Source organism: Anguilla anguilla, chromosome 5 (assembly GCF_013347855.1).
Source record: "Anguilla anguilla isolate fAngAng1 chromosome 5, fAngAng1.pri, whole genome shotgun sequence".
Classification (NCBI taxonomy): domain Eukaryota; kingdom Metazoa; phylum Chordata; class Actinopteri; order Anguilliformes; family Anguillidae; genus Anguilla; species Anguilla anguilla.
In genome coordinates this window covers 64,496,812-64,521,422 of record NC_049205.1, presented here as the reverse complement: position 1 = coordinate 64,521,422, position 24,611 = coordinate 64,496,812, and the positions used below count along the sequence as shown (strand labels likewise).

General features: G+C 43.2%; 1 protein-coding gene across 1 annotated transcript; it reads right to left on the bottom strand.

Annotated features, from left to right (window-relative positions):
* Positions 1–337: 337 nt before the first annotated feature.
* LOC118228204 lies at positions 338–24,564 on the bottom strand. Its single transcript, XM_035419543.1, has 14 exons — positions 24,051–24,564; positions 23,008–23,123; positions 22,561–22,657; positions 21,542–21,651; positions 21,088–21,184; positions 14,798–14,913; positions 14,322–14,424; positions 13,734–13,855; positions 10,817–10,928; positions 8,947–10,067; positions 3,414–3,708; positions 2,703–2,818; positions 2,384–2,486; positions 338–2,188 (listed from the first exon to the last, which is right to left on the bottom strand). Exons 1-14 carry the CDS (start codon positions 24,328–24,330, stop codon positions 996–998), a joined length of 3,981 nt encoding a protein of 1,326 aa, XP_035275434.1. The 5' UTR covers positions 24,331–24,564; the 3' UTR covers positions 338–995.
* Positions 24,565–24,611: the final 47 nt, after the last annotated feature.

The following is a 24,611-nucleotide window of genomic DNA, read 5'->3' as shown; positions in this document are numbered from 1 at the left end:
CAAAAGGGTGCATTATCGCCACCCACTGATCTGGAGTGCGGCGTGAGGACGCGTACCCGAGTCCTACCAACCGCATACAATTCAAAGAAAGAAAAAAAACTTACTTTTATTAATCGACCATATTGCTCTTAAATACTGCAAATTTATTTAACCATATTCACGGACAAATGTAATAGATAAATCTCAATAAAGTCCTTAAAAAATTAAACCGATAACATAAGGATTGATATGATAAATTCCCATGTATGTTAGTTAGCTGTTCAAATACAAAGTTTTCCATTTAGCTTTGAAATAACAACACGCTACTAACTACAGCATGGAAACTATACATTAGTCCTCAGGTATTACAGACATTTATTTCATCATTACAAAGTATAACAATACATAAGCATGTGTTAATAATTTAAAGGTACGATACACACTTTCATAAAAAATGTTCAGAAGTTTTTCAGAATGTTCTGTAATCAATTATACTCAAATTACATCCATTTAAAACTGCACTGGCGACTGCAACCATTGAGACAAATTCTACCCAAGAACTGGTGGCCTTTGCATATATGTAATCTCACATTTTAGATGCACATTACATTATATATATGCTGCACTGACAAATCGTCATCTAGGGTAATATCTAGGGCTTGAGGGACATGCACCCACATGAGAAGCAAGCTTTTTTAAAATTGAAGCTCACTCAGTTTCTTGTCCTTTTAGTAAGTAATCAACCAATCATCTGTTTAAATTGAAAAAAACAAGAAATTATTACTTTTTTTTCTTCATAAGAAATATGATTCTGAAGTTATGGGGTGTCGTTTTGTTTCTGTTTTAAAAACTACTTCTGTGAGAAAGGCTTTGCTAAATCACTGGGCCACGCACCATCACAGGAACCACTTACAAAAATATAATTTCCCTATATGGTGGAATCTCATTTCTGTTACCTTTGCCAACTTTATTTAGCACACACCCTCACCCTGAGTGACCTACAGAGCAAAGCTTCATCAAAATAAGTCCACATCGGCGCAGTTTCCAGGCTCATGAACAGTCTGATGCCTTTTCAGGTGACAGGACCGAGTGAAGCCCTTCCCGCAGTGTGCGCAGCTGAACGGTTTCTCCCCGGTGTGCACACTCTGGTGGGACCGCAGGTAAGAAGACTGGCCAAACCTCTTCCCGCATTTGGCGCAGCTGAACGGTTTCTCCCCCGTGTGGACTCTCTGGTGCGCCTTCAGGTAGCCCGACTGGACGAAGCCTTTCCCGCACTGCAGGCAACGGAACGGTTTCTCCCCAGTGTGGATGCTCAGGTGCGTCTTCAGGTTACACTTCTGGGTGAAGCGCTTCCCGCAGTGCGTGCAGCCGAACGGTTTCTCCCCCGTGTGCACTCTCTGGTGAATCTCCAGCTCCTTTGCGCGAGGGAAACCCTTTCCGCAGTATTTGCAGATGAACTTCCTCTTCCTCGTGCAGACCTTGCGGTGACCCCTGAAGCCTTTGGATGCAGTGCACCTCTTCTCGTAGAGCGGAGTTCCGTTTACGTCGTCCGGGTTTGACTGCGGCGCTGTTGCCGTGGTTCCCGTTGTCGCAGATATATTATGCGGCAGGCGCAGTGAGAAAACGTTATGGGGCAGCGCCGCCTGTCTTCCTCTCTCCACAGGGCCGTGTCTCTGCTCTGAGTACACAAGCTCAGACACGGGCCTCCTGCTCCAGGCAGGCTGAAGGTCCGCCTCTATTTTAACAGACACGGGTTCCATCGGTGCATCCGGGTTCACATCGCGGGAGCCTGCTGAAAGACTGGCATGACCGCCGTCGTCTTTCGAAGCAGTAAACTGCAGTTCCGAGCGAAAGGCCAGGCTCTCCGAGTCCGTTTCTGTAGAGTAAGAGCAACACGGATCCTCTGTCTCCGTCACAGCGCCCCCTTGTGTACAGTAAGACCCCAGCTGGCCTGGTCCTTCAAACCTTACAAACTCAGAGTCCAGACTGTTCAGTCCTCCTGCCCTGTGTTCAGTTCCTCTGTGTTGGAGCGTCTCGACACACTCGCTCTGTCCCTCTGCTTTTAGGACAGACTCCAGTCCACTGACCTCCCAAACAGCGCGTCTGGTCCTGTGCTGCTCAGTGAGCTCCTCTGTGTGATTCGCTGCTTTATTCTGCGTTTCCTCAACAGGACGTTTTTCCCTGCTGCCTGCCCTCCACTCCACCGCTCCTGCAGGGAACAGTAAAAACAAAAAGTGTACATTAAAATGAAACTGAGGTTTCAAATGTGGTGAAAAGCAAATGGTAGACAGTGCTACCTAACATTGTTTTACCACAGAATAACGACGTCTTTAGAGCTTTATGAGTATTTGAGTTCATGCCGATTCTTAGTGTCTCTCTGCACAAGTTAAGCAAAGCCACTTACCCTCCTCCCTGGCATTAATCTCCCACCGTGGGTCTCTGTCTTCTTCCAGTTCCTCCACTTTTATAAGGAGTGGTTCAGTCCTTTCCTCCTCCATGTCTGCACACTGCAACAGGTACAACCGGGGGAAAGTCAAGTCGAGTTTATTTCTAAACGACTTCCATCAACCAAAGTGCTGTACATGATTGTGCAAAACAGAGGATTAAAATTTTAAAACAAAACACAAAAACAAGGCAGTAACACACAAGAACAGGATCAGACCTCACGTGGAATTACCTGCAAGCTAAGTGTCAGCTGATGTCTGCTGGGCAGGTGAGCTTACCTGGTGGGGGGAAACGGCAGGTTGCTCGGGAACGTTATCGTCAGGCACAGGTGTGGTCCATCCACGTGCGTGCAGACGGCTGACCGCCTGCTTCCCTAAGGTCTGAAAACAACTCTCTGAAATGGAAGAAAGACATGAAGATACAACCATGTGACCACAGCAGTGCCAATACCAGGAACTCTCTCTTCAGAAGATTGGGAAGGGTAAGTTCCAATTTACAAGATTACTTCCCAGGAATTCAATTAGTTCCACAAAGTTTTAGCCAGTGTTGAATTATGAAAGTCCTTCAACTGGCTTTAACTTCAGCCCCCAGTTTGAGCTCCACCAAAATTAGATCACAATTCCTATAAAGCATTGACCATTTGCTCATTAGCAAAGCTCCCCCATGCTACACAATAGTATACCAAGCATACTTGATATAAACTTTTAGCATACTTCAAGTATTCTTAGGTAAAAATAGTATACTTCAGGCATACTTCAGCATAATGTAGTGTTTTCTGTCTGGTTGGGGTTTTCTCCAAAGTTGGCATCTTGTACAAAGTTGCAGTAAGGTTGTGGTCATCAACGTTCCAAGAAAACACACATTTTCAGCTACTTTGATGTAGGTTTTTTAAACTAAAAACAATAACGTTTGTGATATGAAAGTCAGGAGAACTCAGATTTCTTTTAACTGTCGGTCTTCTAAAACAGTGCACACACTACCCAACCCACCTTCAGTTCTCGCTTCATGGCAAACTTGCACGCCGAAACGGCGACTGCTTGCAGAGCTCTCTCGCGCGTCCGTTCTCTCCGGACACGCTCGCGAGACCCGCAGCTCCATCGTCCGCAGTTTCCTCTTCAGAGCCTCGTTCTCTTTCACGTACTGAGACATTTCCAGATGTAAAACCGCATAACCGTCATCTACAAGTTTGCTTATTTCTGTTACTGCCGCAGACGTTAACACCTCCATAATGGAGGCCAGCTGCTTATGAAAAATAACCGACATTGTACTGTAAGCCACACGTCTCTAACGAAATACTTATGAGATGCTTCGTAGAGTATGTTTGTACAGGCAGATAATTCTGTCGGTGAAGGGAAAATAGACGTCGCAGCGTGTCACGTTAATCCAGGTGATGGAGAATACAGTTTGTTGTCTATACACCATTTACTTCCGGACTGCAGAGGATGCGAGTGTGACGGAACATTAAGGTTACCGTAAAATGTAGAAACCGGGCGCAAGCGGACCTCGGGGGTTTGCTAGTTAATATAAGGAGCCTTCAGTTGGTGCATTCTATCAAAGTATTATTTTTTACTAGTAATACACCGTCTCACAAATTAGCCTTTTTGCTGGTTTTAATTTCTGCAGTCTAATTTGTCCTTTTTACTACTGGACTTTTAACCAAAGTGACGCTTTTTAAAAATTTATCTTGAATTCACCTTCCATCGCAGATGAAGACACTTTCAATCCCCCGCGAAGCGAGTTCAGGCTTTTCGGCATCTTATAGCAGTTGAGGTCTTTACAGCTAACAAATTTCGATTTAAACATTGATACCACTCTGAATAAGAATTAACTTGGTACAGCATTTACCATTCAGTTCATCCAAGATGACACAGCCATTCAAGTGAAGTTCCCTGCACAAATGTTCACTAAACTCTCAAATACAAAATTATCATTCCACATAAGAAATATAAACTGAAAGGCTTTATTTGACTTTGTAAAATATGCATATGTAAATGCAAAGGCATAACATACACGTGTGTGTATTTACACACATTTTCAAAAATGGAAAAATAAGTAAAAGAAATCAAAGTGTAAAAATCATTACACGCAGACATGCACTCACTGATTATGATGGACACATTAAATATAGATATGCATAGATTTGGATATAAAATATAAACATTTATTAAAGATTTTACCAACAGTTTTAGCATGTTTATTCTGGGAAAACTGTACCATGAAACACTGGGATCTCTGTTAATAAATAATTTTTATTTTATTTTTAAGAACACCGCTAACGATGAATTCTTCTTTAGTGCAGCAGTTAGCGTATCCACATCTCCAGAGAGACTGGGGTTCGAACCCCGCCAGATCTCTGTGATTACAATACATAACTTCCCAGATTACAGTATTGTTAAAGGCAGACTATGCAGGATTTTAACTTAGAAAATAATATAAAATAACCATGCTAAGGCATATCTGTGATGCCTCTGTCTTTACGTATTTTTGCTGAATTTGTGCACCTTCACCTTTATTAGTTATTCTAAAATGTGTTTGGGATGGGTGTGGTTACAGAGCCTGTGGGATCATATTTCAGTGGAGGATTTGTTGCTAGCTAGCTAGCTACAGCCGAAATATAGCAGAGCAATATATCGAACCACCGGGTCTCATTCAAGAACTAGAGTTAACCTTGGATTTGCTTTTCCTCACTGGTGTCAGAGATGAAGGGAATGAAACATGATAAGGAATTGGCTTGTTTTCTGTTGGATCTGTGAGTAACGTTGTTGTAGTATTACCATGATGAATGCCTGACTTTTTTTTTTTTTTTTTTTTACATTCGGGACAGATGTGACTGCAAAGTGAATCTATCGCCGTTTACGTAGCAGCGCGTTCAGCGCTAGCAATGCTGGAAGCGTGAATCGGAACCCCGAGCACTCGACCTCACACTCGCGCGACAGCAATGCACTCAACCGGCCCGTCTCTGGCCTAGAGTAGAGGATCAGGCCTAACAGTTGTAATGCAAGTGGCACACAGTTAGCAATGATTGGGCATATTGTATATGAGCTCTGAGTGATGGCACAGCCCTTATCAGATTCACAGAGAGGAGAGAGTGAGTGAGACAGCGGGAGAGGAGAGAAATGGAATGGGAGACACAGAGGAGATAAAAATGGATGCAAAAATCATAGAGGGATACTGTAAAGGCCAAATAGTATTTACCCTGTAGCACTAATCACAAAAGCAGAAATATGGTCTGAACCAGAAGAGCTCTAATTACACAAAGGTGAGGTTGATGAGCTCCATTGACTGCAATAGCTTTGTGTGATGTTAAAATGTGACAGATCTTAAATATATGATGTTAAATTATAGATGGAGAGCTGTACTTCCTCAAGAAAAAGAACAAGGACACTAAAGTGGTAAAGGTCGTAAACTCTGCTGCGGATGCCGACAGTCTTTAAAGATTTCCATGCCAGTGCAACTGGGGCACAAACAGAATTTAATAGAACATTTGATGCCATTAGAGATGGGTTTTACTGGCCTAGGATGAGCATTGAAATCAGAAAACATCACAATCTTCTCTTTCTGAATGCACGGCCTCTCAAATTTCTTCAAATAGTTCACATACATTCTGATATAACCTTTAGATTGCAGCATGTGCTCAGTGCCAGAAGAACATGACGACACAAAAAACACATCCCAGTTCAAGTAAGCTTCATGTATTCCATTTTCATGTAACCACCCACCATGCTGTGTATATATATATATATATATATATTAAAAAAAAAAAAAAAAAACCCTTTTCCTTGTCACTTGTTACATGTTGCCCCATCCCTGCACTTCTTGGTAAATTGTATTTGTCCTAATACTCTAGCTTAATCTTCTGCCTAGTTTGGCTTTGCAGATGTTAGACCAGGATAGTGTTCATTGTTCTCAGCTAGAAATAGCTGTACAAAATAAGTAATTGTACCTTACTGAACCCGTGTTCAGCAGTTGTCTACGATCATGAAAATGCACTTCTTGTACGTCGCTTTGGATAAAAGCGTCTGCCAAATGAATGTAATGTAATGTAATGTATTCACACCTCTTTGCATATAAAGTTCCCAATCCGTATGTCACTGTCCACTCCTAAATCTTTTGGAACTGCTCAGGCGTCTGAACCATTTGTACTGGTTGGGGTGGACCTGGTCCTGGGGAAACTGAGGCCAACTCCAAGAGGGAATATGTACAAACAAAGTGGGCAGAAGCCTAAGCAAGTGGAGGAAGTAGCACAATGCATTGTGGGATCTTTCTATAGGTTTGCGGCTCCACAAACAAATTCTCACGGACTTAGGAGGTGAGTTCCGGAATAAGGTGGTCCGATAACTATTAATTTTCTGTGATTTCTCAAGAACGTTTTTGCCTGAGCAGTCAGTTTCATTAACCCAAAGACAGGGGTGAGGGTAACTTCAGATTTTACGTACCATGATTGTAATCTATTAAATTCAGCTGAATGTGGTGCTCTGCCAAAAGCTTCAGATTCAGAGGAGCTTTTGCGCGCCATACCACCCACAAACCAACGGAATGGCTGAAAGGATGAATGGGACGGTGACAAGGTCATTCAGACTTGACATTTAAATGACCTTGACCCATTTTGCACAATGACTACATGCCATTGTGTTAAATATTCTACAGTGCTACTGTATTGTATTAAGCAGTGCTGCGGGGGTATAATTGACCTCAGTCACTTTCTAAGCCACCCAGGATGAGGATCAGACATGGCTATAAGCTATGTTTTACAACCAAAACAGTATTTCATAAGGAGGCTAATGTTTCAGAACCTGCACTAAACTGGTGGAGGAGAAGCTTGGGACTGGGGTCTGTACCTCAGTGCAGCCATGTTTGGCTTGCAAATAAAGGTACAGATCACCACAAATTATTCTCCATTCTACCTCCTGTTCAGCAGAGAAGCCAGATATCGGTCTGATATCCCAGAGACGTTTCGGGGGAGTACCCGTCTACATTTACTTTACTCTGATCAGGATTTTCTCTTTTCTCAAGGTACCTGACAATATAGAGGACATTGTGGCTAGGGGGTATCTTTTCAGGGTCTAAAGCTGCAAGAAAATATTTAAAAATAGTTTCAGAAAATGTGGAAAGGGCCAATGATAAACAGAAATAACTCTCTCAGTGAGCGGTGACTGAAAGTATATGTGCCTTGTTGAAATGGTCAACTATTACTTCCGCATGTCTGACTGTCTTTGACTCCAGTGATAGGTGAAATTTGGGCAGGGAGAAAGAGGGAGCCTACAAACTCTTCACCCATGATATTAAGAGTACTACACCAGGAGAAGACTAAGCAATTTTCCTTCTTTCCCGCTCTCAAAAAGGACATTTTTAGGAAAAATCAAAGGCTATCCTGATTGACTGCTTTGCCATGACAACCATTAAGCAGGACAAGTCAAAGAGTCTGAGGAAGCTGAGAAGCTTGGTTTTCACATTTAGTAATGGTTATGCCACTGGGCATTTAATGGGTAACATTTTCTTTTTTTCCCAGTTGGAACCAGACAAATTTGACATCCTCATTGGTGCAGTAAATGAAAACATGGACGTTAGTGGAAAGACCGGAGGCTGTATAACGTGGAATAATGAAAATATTTTGATTGTTAAAAACGTATCGTCTCGGCGGGCGATGTGTCCCCAGAAGAGAGGGGCACGGCCCCCCAGACCCATTTCGAGCTCGACCTGAAGCGATAGAGAAATGCACAAATGTGACCAGGTAATATAACACCTGAAAGCTTAAATGATGAGAGGAGTCCATCTGACCACTGGATTCCTTCAGGGCATTCATAAGAAAGAAAACAAACATTTCATGCTGGACATGTGGAACGCTGCCCCATCCCAAGCAAAAAGGACCGCAACTCATGTGGAGCCTTTGTCTGCAAAGTAAGGATGGGATATTTGCTAATGTAAACCAGTCTAAACGTATACAGACAGAAACTAAACTAGCAGAGTGCATCTTATCAGACAGTGAGATTTTATTGGAAGTGGACGCAGGAATGAGGACCATCCGCAGGGAAAGAGCAGCCCCTCCACTGGGCTGTAAAGGTGTGGGTATGTACTGTGGGAAAAGACCGACTTTGGATTAGCCAGTTTCACACAAGCATTCCATCTTTCCAAGATGATTTGATGGTAATAAATCTATCGACTACCCACAATGCCATTTAATTTGGCATTTAGTCCGCAGTGATGCGAGTGCCTAGGTGCGATCAGTGTTCTCCCCTGAATTTTATATTGGAGTGGTGGGGGGGGGTCTCATGAAATTATACTACGTGAATAATCAGTTTTAAGCTGAAGGGAACTTTGACAAGGTGGACCCTACACAGGTTTATAAGCACAGTAATATAGCATACTTAAAGTGTACTTTAGGTGATGGAGGAGGAGACTTGTAAACTGATTGTAAACACAGAACCACAGCAAGTCTAAAAAAAAAATCCTGCATAGTATGCCTTTAAGTAGGTTATGACTGATAAAATGTGTTTCTTTAGGCACAGAGGTTGGCCTCTCTCACAGGCTACCTGTAAACGGTCTCCCTCCTGCATGGAGGCCCTGGTGTCTGATGAGATTGCTTAAAAAAGAGAAACTCTTCTCGCACTGTGTGCAGCTGAACGGTTTCTCTCCCGTGTGGACTGTCTGGTGCCTCTTGAGGTATCCCGGCTGGGCGAAGCGCTTGCCGCACTGAGTGCAGCGGAAAGGTCTCTCCCCCGTGTGCACGCTCAGGTGCGTTTTCAGGCTGCACAGCTGGCTGAAGCTCTTGCCGCACTGCGTACAGCTGAACGGTTTCTCTCCGGTGTGCACCCTCAGGTGGGTCTCCAGATTGCGCGTCCGGGAGAAAGTCTTGCCGCAGTACGTGCAGATAAAAGGCCTCTCTCCCGCGACCGCGCCACAGCTGCTCTCAGAGGCCTGGACGCCGCAGAGCGAATACCTCTTCCCCAGCGAGGCTTCGGGTTTGGAATGCACCTGGTTTACCTGGCTCTCTCGCCCAGGTATGTGGGCGTGGCCGGGGTACAGGATGCCGCCGTTTCCCAGCCGAGCGGCCTCTCTGTCCGCCATTTGTTTGTAAAGTCTGTTTTTGTTAAGGGCTGGTCCTGGCGTGGGCCTTTTGCTCAATGCTGAGTGCATCTCAGCTGCAGCCTTAACAGAGTCGGTAACGTTCCTCGGGTTTGAATGCAAACAGTCGACAGAGTCGGTTATATCCCTCGGGTTTGAATGCAAAGAGGGAAAGCCGTTAATCCCCCGTTCCTCTGCTGGGGAACCCGGCTGCAGCTCGGAGTGGAACGACAGGCTCTCCGGGTCCGTTTCTGCAGAGTAAGAGCAACACGGATCCTCCGTCCCAGCCACAGCGCCCCCTTGTGTACAGTAAGAGCCCAGCTGGCCTGGTCTGTCAAACATGACAAACTCAGAGTCCAGGCTGCTCCGTCCTCCTGGCCTGTGTTCAGCTCCTCTGTGTTGGAGTCTCCTGGTAACACTATTACACACCGACTCTGTTTTGAGGACCGTTTCCTGTCCACTGGTATCCCACACTTCCTGTCCGGCTCTGGGAACGCCGTCGTCCCCGTCAGGAGTGTTCCGTGCGTCCAAAGCGAGAGCACTTTCAGCACCGTCACATGACCTCACAGCAGGACGGAAGGCTGGAAACAAACATTCAGAATGTTCCTGAATACAGCGTTCCACACCCCTGCTCCTCCCAGGTTCTGAGTTACCAAACGGCCACAACCGTTTACTGTCAACATCGCTTTCATTCTTGCATGTGCTAGACCCGGGGCTGGCAACCCAGGGCCTGGAATGCAGAGATGGTCCTGGCTCTCTCCCCATCCAAAACTATGACTGCATAGTTGGATTCAGGTTTAATTAAATCAGGCTTGATGAAGCAGTTTGGATGCACTCTGCGTTTCACCTGTCAGAACAGTCGGGCACAAACTCTGAGTCATCCATCAAGCTCTTACTAACAAGCTCAGGTGGAACAAAAACCAGAAACTTCACCGACACTCCAGGACCAAGGTAGCCAACCCCCGAGTAAGACTTAGTACACTGTGCATATGTTAGGGTTAGACTAACACTCGTATGGTAGCAGATATTAATTATAACACACCGCCGGTGGAAAACAGCATATATAGGAGCCATTACAGAAAGCAAACACACTGAATCCATGCCAAAAATGCCACTGAGAAAACGTAGCAAATGTGGCATTTTTTGATACAAAAAAAAATAAAAGGATTGACACCAACGCACCACTGGATTTAAATGCATATGTATGCGGTTCACAAACCAAATTATCCAATCTGACTGCTGTATTTACCCCCTCTACTCGCTCTCATTCTCTCTCCCCCCCCCTTCCCCTCCCCCCACCCCCCCACTCACGACCCCCCCACCCACTCACTCTCATCCCTGTTCCTCAGCTCCCCCTGACGGTGGGGGTTCCCCAGGTTCTCTTTGAGTCTCTCCTCCTTTATCAGAAGTGCTTCAGTCCTTCCCTCCTCCATGTCTGCACACTGCAACAGAGCAACAAGGGATTCAGTGTGAGCCCAGAATCCTTGGGCATCTATACACATAGACAAACTCATAGAGAAGCAATGCTACCATTAACAACCAATGAGGAAAGAGGGTTAGAGGTACAGATCTCTATAACTAAATTACTAAACACAGATGTGGGTACAGAATAAGTAGGCAGTAAATTAAGATTGTAGATAACTGATAAAATGGCGATTACTTGCATTTGCGACAGTTTAACAGAGACAATTACTGGCTATGACTTTCAGGCAGTGAATTGGCTCTAAACTGAAGATTGGGGGGGGGGGGGTCTTCAGAGAGGAGGCCGATATAACTGCAGGAACACGGAGAAGGAACGGAGAACCCCAATGTGTGCTTGGAAAAGAGGTGTGGAGGTCCCTCCTGACCCTTAAGCCTGCAGCAGACCCAGAGCTAAACCAGGACGCACCCAAGCGAGGCCAAGCTCAAACCGGGCCAATCTCAAACCGGGCGCCTCTGCTCTGACAGTATTTCGGTCTGCTCCCACCCCCCCCCCCCAATCCCCGCATTTCACACACTTCTGCTCAATGTGCTAGTTTGTGCGTTCACCATCTGGCCTTAGATCATTGACCGGGTTTCTGCAGGAATGGGCCTGTGTCAGAGACTCTACTCTCTAATTAATACAGCCAAGCTTGCTGTACTCTGCGGTCACATTCATCCTGCTCAAGCCCTTAAACTTGGACTAGAATATAAAACGGTTTCCCTATCGAGCAGTTGGATGAAAAGCCAGCCTGGGTCACAAACACAGTTTAAAATACTTTTGACTCATATTCCAGCCTGATAAAGTAAAAGTAAAAAGTTAATTTGGCACTAATTGTGACCTTGAGAGCCATTTTGGATAAGGGCTGGTGGAGAAGCCAGGCTGCAGGTGATGTGTTAGCTTAGCTACGCTAAGTAAACACTGGGCTTGGCAATGCTTTACACTCCCACTGAAACACTACGTTACGACAGGTTCAGTACAAAAAGCAGCCATCCAATCAGCATGAAGCCCAACCCCTGAATTATTGGCGCAACAAGCTAACAACTTCAAAAGACGATTTCCTGAGGATATTTCATGGGATATTTATTTATTTTTATGTTATTTGAGTCCGACAAACTTCATATACAATCTGTGAACAACAGCCACACAAAACAAACTCGGTATTTCTTAGTTTTCCTTTTTGCGGCACAGTGACATACTGTAAGTAGGTTCCCTTAACAAAACGTTGTTCACATTTACTACCGATCATCTTCACTGATAACATGTCATGTATTATATGCAAAGTGACAATTTAAGATACTAGTAGTTATAATTTCACTGACTTGACAGCATTCCTTTAAAAAAATACAGCTTCTTCAAACCAACATTTAGGGGGAAAAAATTATGTTACATTTAATGGTGTTACATTAACATGCCTGCTTACATGATATTGTATCAACAGTTCAGACTGGATGATCAAACACATTTCCATCAGATATGTTGAGAAATGCAATCAATATGGGGGAAATTATGGTTTTAAGAAGGTGAAATGGAAGGCAGTAATGGAAAGGATTCGCTGTATGAAATCTCACGTTATTCCTCTTATTTTTGGAAGCAGAGAAGACTTAAAATCTAAACTGGAAAATGGAAAGGTACAAAAAATCTGAAACCTGATCACTTGTGGACGGCAGCCATTTTGGATTTTCAGTCAAATGCAAAGAATCTGGAGCTGAAGCCCCTTGAATAATTCAGTTTATTGCAATTTTAGAGTTCAGCATGTGTAATCGCTGTCTATGAGATACACACATGCTGCATGTTTTCTGAGAAAGAGCAACTTTAAATGTATTCTGTATTCACCTGAAATACAGAAGGGTTTGCAGGAATGATATTTGAACGCTTGATATTAATTAGTAATTAATTAATTAATTAATTAATTAATTAATTAATTAATTAATTAATCATTTTACTACAAAGGACTTACTGAGTAAAGAATTCATATGCCTGTCTGCTTTCTATGCTGTTGAATTCTAAGGGCCCGTTTCTCAGAAAATCGGTTGCAACTGTACGGTCTCCCCCTTGCATGAACCCTCTGATGCGTTTTGAGATGACAAGACTGAGTAAACCTCTTCCCACACTGCATGCAGCTGAAAGGTTTCTCTCCCGTGTGTACGATCTTGTGCCTGTTCAGGTTACACGACTGGGCGAATCGCTTTCCGCACAGCGAGCAGCTGAACGGTTTCTCTCCCGTGTGAATTCTCTGGTGTATTTCAAGCTTTTTCGGACGGTTGAAACCCTTCCCGCAGAAAGTGCAAACGAACAGTTTCTCTCTCGGGTGCGTCTGTGCGTACGGGTGCGTGCTGCTATCACCGGGCTGCGTCTTTGTCTTTCCGTCTAAGTTATAAAGACCGTAAGGTGCGAAGCCTCGGCCAGCGCTTGCGTCCTGATCCCACAGCGCGTGCGTCTCATCCTCCATTAGACGGGATACAGACTCCGCCAGCACAGCCTCTGACTTAGCATCCGCGCATCCTAAAGGAAGACTACTCCCAGTCCCAACCGACGGCAGCTCTGAGTGAAACGACAGGCTCTGCGGTCCCGTTTCTGCAGAGTAAGAGCAACACGGATCCTCCGTCTCAATCACAGCGCCCCCTTGTGTACAGTAAGACCCCAGCTGGCCTGGTCCTTCAAACCTTACAAACTCAGAGTCCAGACTGTTCAGTCCTCCTGCCCTGTGTTCAGTTCCTCTGTGTTGGAGCGTCTCGACACACTCGCTCTGTCCCTCTGCTTTTAGGACAGACTCCAGTCCACTGACCTCCCAAACAGCGCGTCTGGTCCTGTGCTGCTCAGTGAGCTCCTCTGTGTGATTCGCTGCTTTATTCTGCGTTTCCTCAACGGGACGTTTTTCCCTGCTGCCTGCCCTCCACTCCACCGCTCCTGCAGGGAAACGAGAACAATATTAATTGTATATATATTATAATAATTAGTTAAATTAATTATTATTAACGTTAGGATACAATATTATTACATTACATTTTATTTAGCAAACGCTTTTATCCGAAGGAACATACAATAAGTGCTTACCAAAGGGGCACTGGAAGAAACACAGAACACTAAATTTTCTCCAAAAACTGCTAGAGAGAACAGCCGACAAGAGCAGGCCATTTAAATAAGATTTAAGACAGTTTTTCACTGATGTTTCCACAAGGCATATGTCGTGGCTTAGGGGAGCCAACTTGTACAGAAGAAGGTGGTGGTAAAATGGCGAGGTTTACCCACATAAATATGTAACACACAGTGTATAAAAACAGTAATAACCTCAGATACAATAGGGCATATGAAACTATGGAGCTTTTCAATTTTAACAACCAGGTTTTAAATGTTTAACCCTTTTCCCACTTACCTTCCTCCTCATTTTTCATCTCTCCCTGTGGGTCTCTGTCCTCTTCCACGGTCTCCTCCTTTATAAGAATCGATTCAGTCCTTCCCTCCTCCATGTTTTCACACTGTAACAGAGAAATGAGGCCCAGTTTAAGCAGACAGGGCACCAAAAACTCTTAACTTTCAGACGCACTGGAACAGAAGCATACTAACAACATAACAGGTTGCCCCTCTTTGAACCAGAGTCCCTAAAACTGCACACGATACTCTGTGAGGTCTAGAAAAACAACTTCAGTTTCTTCAAAGATTCACATTTATAAGCTCATCAAGTTTGATTCAAATTTGGCAAATTTTGGCACATTTTCAGCCTATGAGCAAACTTTCTAAAAGCTTGAGCCATTCCGAGGACAGGTCAAGCCTTTCTGCATCTTTACCAATCTGGTGAGAATAGACCAAATGTGTGATCTGATTGGTCAGCTGCTGGTCATGTGAACTGACCTGATCTCCAATGAGATGGACCGGAGAGCCTTTTCCCGCCAGAGCGTTTGCCTCCCTAGGTCTCCTAGGGATGTCCGCCATCTGCTGATCCAGGGAAAAGTAACTCTCCTCCGGACCTAGAAAGGGGAAATTTTAAATTTTAACAACATCTATCAGCGTTCTCCCCCCACCATTAACTACAGTACAAAAAAATATTAATTTGGAACCTTCCCACATCACAACTTATAATGCCTAGCTGGCATTAATTAATAAAAAAGCAAGTAAGACAATAACGTAAAAAAGATTAGACACAGTTAACCAGTGATCAACTGTGATTTGCACAGCAAACAATGCAATAAACAAAATCAGAAACAGAATCATAAAAAAGAATTCACAGTAAAGAGTTAATTCAATTCTAAAAGAGTTTATACAAGTGCACTCTGGCCAGAGTAGCCATGTAAACTCGACAAGAGCCCCCAGAGTCCCACCTACCTCCCACAATACACGGCATCACATAAACCGGCAGTCTGTTTGCATGCGATGGCATCTGTGAATGAGCTGAAGCTGGGTGTGTTCACTACGGAGAAACTGGATTTTCCACAGCCCAAAGCTGATCCAGAATCAGACCACACAGCTCTAAGAGTAACCCATCCCAGTGTATGTGAATAAGGGAGGCTGATCCAGGATCAGTCGACATAGCTCTAAGAGTAACCCATCCCTGCGTATGCACATGATTGATGCTGATCCAGGAACACCACTTTGGGCCACAATCTCCAGGGTACATGTTGGGCTGATATTTTTTCTAAGGAGCACCTGTGTTCCCAAGCTGAAAAATTCAGGAGCACGCGAATGCATTCCGATCAGTAGATATATTCCTAAATATTTTATTTCCTCCCAGTTATCACTGCAAGCAAATGCTGTACAGCTCTTATATGGGAACGTAAGCAATGATTTTCAACACTTAACCAACCATTTTCTGCAATCAGTAGTGTTATCTAGATTCTCAAACTGAACTTCACGATGTTGTTTTTTAAAATTATTATTGCCATAATGTAATGGTAGCGTATAGCTACACAACGGGAATTTTAGCAGTGGAGCCAATCCCAGCGTACATCTGGAGGAGCCGGCGAGGATTCAAATGTGGCTTGCTCTTCTGATGAGTGTGTCAATCACAACTGACCATTAATTATATTATCCTCAAATAACAACTCATTAAATTACTAGATTACACTTTTGCCAGGGTGCAAAATACCATCCTGGCTGGGCCTGATGTGCACTGGGACAGGCTCCAGCCAGACAACCGGAACTTAGAATGTGTAATCCACAGAAACACGAACCTTGAAAGTTGAGTGAACTCAACAGTGCTATTGTAATAAGTTACTTAAGAGGTTTAAATTGGGAGAACCTATTTATTACAGTGCACAATCAGCCTGAAAATAATGCCAAATATAAATATACACAGCTCTCAGAAAATCAGAGAAATGCCAGTGAAGACACAACATTTATCTGATGGTCAAATAAGAGCAACTATAGGATAGGAGCTCCAATTATTATTTATTTTTAAAGCACAATCATTCCGTTTCAATTGTGTTTGTTCGAAGGAATGTGTTAGGCTATTCTTTCTGATGTTTAAAGTGAATGTGATTGGCTGTAGGTCTAGCATTCATTCACAAGAAGCCTATTATAATGTTTATAGAAAACCATTTTATAAACGGTAGTGGTGAGAGTTTGTCATTCAAAAGAAAAGAAGAAACATTCACAATTAACACGCTCATGGCTGTTAGTGCACTCGTGTAAACACACGATGCACTTTAATATGTGGGAAGAGATTTTAGTTCGATAGACAATACAAGAACAAGCATTATTTGGCCGACATGCCTGGAACACAACTGTCCGCCAGTTAATCAATTGCTCAAACTAAAACCAGCAAGCGTAGCTAACTGTGACACTGCTAGGTCAGTTAACAACCAACAAACCTGTTCCACGAGATCTACCGTCATGCAAGCTTTTTCACTAACTCGAACAAGGCACATCTCATTCAACAGCTAGAGATCTTTGTTGAGCTGCTAATTAGAAGAATCAGGTGTGCCAAATTATGGATGAACTGAAAACCTGCAGGATGGTAGATCTTCATGAACAGGTGTAGTCACCACTGTGCTAGGCGAATATCGCTCTGTATCGTGTGTGAGCGAGTGCAGACATTAGAAATATTTTAGCCCCACCCCCAAAACAGAAAGAATGCAAACGGATTTCAAGATCCTTGGCGGCTGTGCCGATGCAAAACGAAATACCTATTTTCAGTTATTTGGCTAAATACAGTGAATTAGTTGGGTAAACAGCCGTGTAAATTACCTGTAGTTCCTTTTATTTCACTGCAAACGTTAGGTCCGTCCGACCGAAGATGTACAGGGCTTTCTAGTATTATTGTTTTCTGTGGACATCCGTTGACCAGCCGCCGCTCCATCACCTGTAGTTTCCGCCGGAGAGCGTCGTTCTCCTTCTTGCTATGAGACATTTCCAAACGTAAAACCGCATAACCATCATCCACGATTTTGCAGATTTCAGCCACTGCCGTGTTAGCCAAGACTTCCATGATGGACGCCAACTGTTTATGCAAAACACGATTCGACATTGTCGTGGCCAAACAGTGTCCCGTGGCTTTAACAATGTCTCCAGGAGAGATTCTCCCAAATTTCAGGACAATAACGATTATCAGTCGGAGAAGAGTAGCCTAAGATATTTCTGTAAATCGTCACTATAGCCTATTTAGCTGGAGCACCAACTACTTCCGGCCTACGGATGATATTTTTTACAGTATCTGGGCGGGACGGAATTAAGACTGTACCGTAAAAACTGGAAAAGGGCCGCAGTTGCATTCAATCTTTTTTCTGCAGGTGCGAATGCACAGACGTCAAACTCCAGTCCTGGAGGGCCGAAGTGGCTGCTGGTTTTCGGGATGTTGTTAGCACACGCGGTTCATTAAAGTCATTGAGTGGCTAAGGAATCCACACACCTTGTTCTCAAGGCCTTAATTGGCAGCTGACTAAAAAGGAAACCACAAAAACCGGCAGCCACTGCAGCCCCCTTAGGATTCAGTTTGACACCCTCGTGCTAATGCGGCGGCTTGAATGTATCGGTATTCACAGCAAAGTTTCACTAACTGCGAATAAATACACGGAAATACGGACTGGATTTAGCGTGCCGTGAGGCAAATGTTACATTTAATGTAAATTAAATTACAATCTGATATGTTTATTGACTATTTCAATCAATATGGGGGAAATTATGGTTTTAAGAAGGTGAAATGGAAGGCAGTAATGTAAAGGACTCGCTGTATTTAATTTCGCATTATTTTGCTTACTTTTGGAAGCAGATAAATTATTTAAATTCTAAGCTGGAAAATGGAAAGGTACAAAAAGAAAAAGTGGAACCCTGATCACTTGACGGCAGCCATTTTAGATTTTCTGTCAAAAGTAAATAAATCTGGAGCTGAAGCTCCTTGAATAATTCCGTTTTTTATTGCAATTTTATAGTGTTGCATGTTTAATCGCTGTTTATGATACTGCATGCTGCATGCAGGGGCGTAGGACTGAGTTTGACATGGGGGGGGAGGGTGATAGCACATTTGCTCTCCAGTCCCTACCCCTGCCCGCCCCCACAATAAATATTATAGTTAGTGGAAAAGTTCATTGGTTCCACCAGAGCCAGCTATGGGTATTAAAGATGCAGACACATGCTAACCTCATCCATTCTCACCCGCAAGAGCTGGCTTTGCTGTTTCTTTATTGATATGCATGTATGTGAGATATCTCTTAGTCAGCAATTAGGCTAACAGTACAAACCCTCAAGACGCCACAAGAATGAAAGTATCATGTTTAATCACCTTAATTAAACCGTATCTAACTTTCTGATATTGAAATGAGTGATTTAAATGCATCACAAACGTTCTATTTGTGCATTCATAATAGATAATAATAAATGTGTCTTACACAGAGTGGGTTGCAGATGCCAACTGAACAAGGTTGAAGAGCTACTCATCACCTCAACACCACCTCCCCTCCACCTGTCTACACCTCAACACCACCTCCCCTCCACCTGTCTACACCTCAACATCACCTCCCCTCCACCTGTATACACCTCAACACCACCTCCCCTCCACCTGTCTACACCTCAACACCACCTCCCCTCCACCTCTCTACCCATCCAAACCCTCTACTGACACATATGGACTCTATCGAATCTATATAAATGTATTTATTTACATTATCTGAGAATATGACACAGAGAAAGACAGAAAGATAAGACAGATAGTTTTTCTTCAAGAATAAATTCTTTTTTCAGTTAGTTTATAGTTTTGTAACATATACACATATACAAAAAAGTCAGAATTCCCCTTTCCCCCTTTCCCCCTACCAAACTTTCATTCTCAAAAAATAAACAAAGAAATATTTGGCCATAAAGAACTCAACATGGGGTGATTTTTTAAAGATTGGACTCCATTGAAAGGAATAATATTTGCTGTATCGGGTGGACTGCCCTTCGACAACCTTTCAAAATAAATGTACGTGTTAAACGTTTTTTTTTTGGGGTTCAATTATTGAGTTGGGGGGGACGAGTTTAACCGTATCCAATATTGGAGGAGGGACATGTCCCCCCCCCACGCCCCCTGCTTTCCCCCATGTCCCTGGCTGCATGTTTTCTGAGAAAAAGCTACTTTAACTTAATTCTGCATTCAGTAACCCTAACCCTAACCCTGGAATACAGAAGGGTGCACTGGAATGGCATGTGGATGCTTAATACTCATTATTCATTACTCACTTTACTTTCACTGCAAATGACTTAATGATTAAATAATTCATATGCCAGTGTGCTTTCTATGCGGCTGAATTCTTAGGGACCTTTTCTCCGAAAATCGGTTACAGCTGTACGGTCTCCCCCTGGCATGAACCCTCTGATGCATTTTCAGATGACAAGACCGAGCAAACCTCTTCCCACACTGCATGCAGCTGAAAGGTTTCTCTCCCGTGTGAACGATCTTGTGCCTGTTCAGGTTACACGACTGGGCGAATCGCTTTCCGCACACCGAGCAGCTGAACGGTTTCTCTCCCGTGTGAATTCTCTGGTGTATTTCAAGCTTCGTTGGGCGGTTGAAGCCCTTCCCACAAAAACCGCAAATTAGCACTTTCTTCCTTGTGTGGATTTGCACATGCGAGGCACACGAGCTGGAGTCATCAGACAGACTATTCCCAGACCCAACCGATGGCAGCTCTGAGTGAAACGACAGGCTCTGCGGTCCCATTTCTGTAGAGTAAGAGCAACATGGATCCTCTGTCTCAGTGACAGCGCCCTCTTGTGGACAGTAAGACCCCAGATGGCCTGGTCTTTCCAGCATTACAAACTCAGAGTCCACACTGCTCAGTCCTCCTGCCCTGTGTTCAGCTCCTCTGTGTTGGAGGGTCTCGACACACTCGCTCTGTCCCTCTGCTTTTAGGACAGACTCCAGTCCACTGACCTCCCAAACAGCGCGTCTGGTCCTGTGCTGCTCAGTGAGCTCCTCTGTGTGATTCGCTGCTTTATTCTGCGTTTCCTCAACGGGACGTTTTTCCCTGCTGCCTGCCCTCCACTCCACCGCTCCTGGAGGGAATACGAGAAACAATATTATTACTTTAACTATTAGGATTAAATATTATTACATTTTATTATTATTGACACTTTTATCCAAACAACATACAATAAGTGCATACCGAAGGTCATTGGAAAAAATACAGAACCCAGGCCCAATAAGATACAATATTATTATTACATACACTGTATAACCAAATGTACCTGTTAAAGATGGCGGATTACAAGAGATTTACCCAGTTAGTGGCGGCAGTTGCATGATCAGATATTAACACAAATTCTACAAATCCACCGGATATTCAGCTCCTGCATTCCTTCCATCCTATCTGCTTCTCAACTACAGCAGATTCCAGTCGGTAACGAGAGTATTGCACTTGATCATGCCTCTTAATGACATTTTAGAAGATGCATCTAACATTTCAGATTCAATGGTAGAGAAACAGAACTTTCAATGTGAAGAATGCAGAACTAAGCATTTGGCGAGAATAAAGAAACTGATACTGCAGAATAGACACATTGCCCATGTTAAGAGCAAAATGGAGAAGTTTACCCAAATAAACATGTGAGCACATAAAGTATAACAACAGTAATAATCTCAGATACAATAGGGCATATGAAACTATGGGTTCATCTGACAGCTTCTGAACTTTATTAACCAGATCTTAAATTTTAAACCCTTTTGCACTTACTTTGCTCCTCATTTTTCATCTCTCCCTGTGGGTCCTCTTCCACGGTCTCCTCCTTTATAAGAACCAGTTCAGTCCTCCCCTCCTCCACGTCTGCACACTGTAACAGGAATAAGGCCAAGATTTATAGGACTGGACACCAAAACAATTAACTTTCAAACACACTGAATAAGCAGCATACTAATACCGAAATTAAATGTGCTTGAAAGACAATTTAATGAAAGAACTTGAGTTTCGTCACAATCAGTTACAAACCAACAGGCCCACAGATTCATATTAAAAGCACATCAAGTTTGATTCAGATTTATTCAGGCCATTTTTCAGCAAACTTTTAAAAGTTTGAGACGTTCAGAAGACACAGGTCAAAATGCTTTTATTCTGCATCACTAACAATCTGGTAAGATTGACCAAATGGTGTGATCTGATCAATGGTCAATTGCTGGTCATGTGAACTGACCTGATCTCCAATGAGATGCACCGGAGAGCCTTTCTCCGCCAGAGCGTTTGCCTTCCTAGCTCTCCTAGGGATGTCCGCCATCTGCTGATCCAGGGAAAAGTAACTCTCCTCTGGAACAATAAGGGGGGGAAATTTTACATTTTAACAACATCTATCAGCGTTCTCCTGCCACCATGAATAAGCTTTATTAAATCACAGTGTGCTCTTTCGTTAACAAGACTAATAGATCCAGTAAAATATTTTCAATTATGTGAACAAAATTTTATTACTCCGTGCACATACAAAAAACAAAATTACCAAGTTCATGCAACTAAGAATTTAGTACTTAGCAAATGTACAAAAAATAAAGTTATTTGTGGGGTAAAAAAAACAAAGGATGGCAAAATTCCATCCATCCGTCTTCTATACCGCTTGCTCCTGGTCAGGGCGGGGTGGGGGGGGGCCTATCCCAGCATACATCAGGTGGAACCAGCCAGGATTCGCACACAGCTAGCTCTTCTGATGAGTATGTCAACTGACCATTAATCATATTATTATCAAATAATAATAATTAATCAAATGTTACTACATTACACTTTTGCCAGGGTGCAAAATACCATCCTGGCTGGCCCTGATGTGCACTGGTAGAAAAACAGAACTTTTAATGTTCAGAATGCAGAACTGACCATTTGGTGAGGAAATAGAAACGGATACTGTAGAAGAAACAGACACACTGCCCATGTTAAGATCACAATAATTCTCCAAAAACTGCCAGAGAGAACAGCCAACAAGAGCAGGCCATCTAAATCAGATTTCAGACAGTTCTTCACTGATGTATCCACAAGTCGCCTTGTGAAGCCAACTTGTACAGAAGGATGTGGTGGGAAAATAGATAAGTTTACCCAAATAAATATGTGAGTACATACAATATATAACAGTAATAACCTCAAATACAATAGGGCATATGATACTATGGGTTCATCTGACAGCTTCTGAACTTTAATAACCAGGTCTTAAATTTTAAACCCTTTTACACTTACCTTGCTCCTCATTTTTCATCTCTCCCTGTGGGTCATCTTCCAGTGTCTCCTCCTTTATAAGAACCAGTTCAGTCCTCCCCTCCTCCACATCTGCACACTGTAACAGGAATAAGGCCAAGATTTATAGGACTGGACACCAAAACACTTAACTTTCAAACCCATTGAAAAAGAAGCATACTAATATATCCTAATATCCTAAATGAAATGTGCTTGAAAGACAATTTAGTGAAACAACTTCAGTTTCTTCACAATCAGTCACCATCAAATTGTCAAACAGTCAAATTGATTCAAACTTTAAAAGTCCAGGCAATTTTTCAGCAAACTTTTAGAAGTTTGAGACATTCAGAAGACACAGGTCACTACGCTTTTATTCTGCACCCTTCCAATCTGGTAAGGTTGACCAAATGGTGCGATCTGATTGGTCAGCTGCTGGTCGTGTGAACTGACCTGATCTCCAATGAGATGCACCGGAGAGCCTTTCTCCGCCAGAGCGTTTGCCTTCCCAGCTCTCCTAGGGATGTCCACCATCTGCTGATCCAGGGAAAAGTAACTCTCCTCCAGAACTAGAAGGGGGAAATTTTAAATTTTAACATCTATCAGTGTTCTCCCCCCACCATTAACTACAGTACAAAAAATATTAATTTAGATACTTCCCACATCGCAACTTATAATGCCTAGCTGGCATTCATTAATACGAAAGCAAGTGAATAAGACAATGAATAATGTAATAAATGAAATACAGTTAAGCAGTGGTCAACTGTGATTTGTGCAGCACATAAACAAAATGAGAAACAGAATCATAAAAAAGGAGTTAATTCCAAAACAGTTACAGTCTACTCTGACCAGAGTAGCCATATCAACTCTGTGAGAGTCGATTTAACACAGAATATTTTACTGTGTACAACCCAGAGCCCCACCTACCTCTCACAAAACACAGCATCATATAAAAGCTGCCAATCTGTTTGCGATGCCATTTGTGAATGGACTGAAGCTGGGTGTATTCACTGTGGATTTTAGTATATTCGTAGCATCCCAATTAGTTTATGTGCTAGTAAATTATTTTTTCCAGTTTGAAAAAAACATTTTCTGCAATCTATTTTTTGGGGGGAATAATTTTTAGTTTCATAGCACTTAACAGACAATAGAACAAGCATTTACTTTACTGACACGTCCGAAACGCAACTGTACGACAGTTAACCAATTGCTCAAACAAAATAAGCCAGTAAGCGTAGCTACCTGTGACATTCTGCTAAGTCATTTAACCCATGCCGGTCCAGGATCAGGATTGGTCACCACTGTGCTAGGCGAATATCGTGCCGTAAGAGCGAGTGTATATGTTTATGAGTGGAGGCGTCAGAAATAGTTTAGTCCCGTCCCCAACACACAAATAATGCAAACAAATTTCAAGATCCTTGGTGTTTGGGCTGACGTAAAATGATTTATTTGGCCAGCTACAGTGAATTAGTAAGCTGAACAGTCGTGTAAATTACCTGTAGTTCCTTTCATTTCACTGTAAAGGTGAGGTCCGTCAGACCGAGGATGTACAGGGCTTTCTCGCATCTTCGTTTTTTCCGGACGTCCATGAAGCAGCCGCCGCTCCATCACCTGTAGTTTCCGCCGGAGAGCGTCGTTCTCCTTTTTGCTTTGAGATATTTCCAAACGTAAAACCGCATAACCATCATCCACGACTTTGCAGATTTCAGCCACTGCCGAATTAGCCAAGACTTCCATGATGGACGCCAACTGTTTATGCAAAACACGATTCGACATTGTTGTGGCCAAACACTGTCCCTTGGCTTTAACAATGTCTCCAGGAGAGATTCTCTCAAATTTCAGGGCAATACAAATTTTCTGTCAGGAAAGTGAAATGTATTCTTGCACGTCGTCAAACCAAATGTAGGCTACTTCCCTAGAGCACCGACTACTTCCGGCCTGCGGATGAGGCGTGACGGAATTAAAACTGTACCGTAAAAACGGGAAAAAGGCTGCAGCTCTTCTTCATGTTGCATTCGTTTTGGCTTGACCAGCCCTAGAAACGCGAATGTCTGTGA

Bases quoted from the DNA above. Each gene is read 5' to 3' on its own strand.
- LOC118228204 (XM_035419543.1), bottom strand. From the start codon at position 24,330: ATGTCGAATCGTGTTTTGCATAAACAGTTGGCGTCCATCATGGAAGTC. The intron at 23,124-24,050 runs GTAATTTACACG...TCCCCCTTCTAG, and splicing joins TGAAATGAAAGGAACTACAG to TTCTGGAGGAGAGTTACTTT. The intron at 21,652-22,560 runs GTAAGTGTAAAA...TTATTGTTCCAG, and splicing joins GATGAAAAATGAGGAGCAAG to AGGAGAGTTACTTTTCCCTG.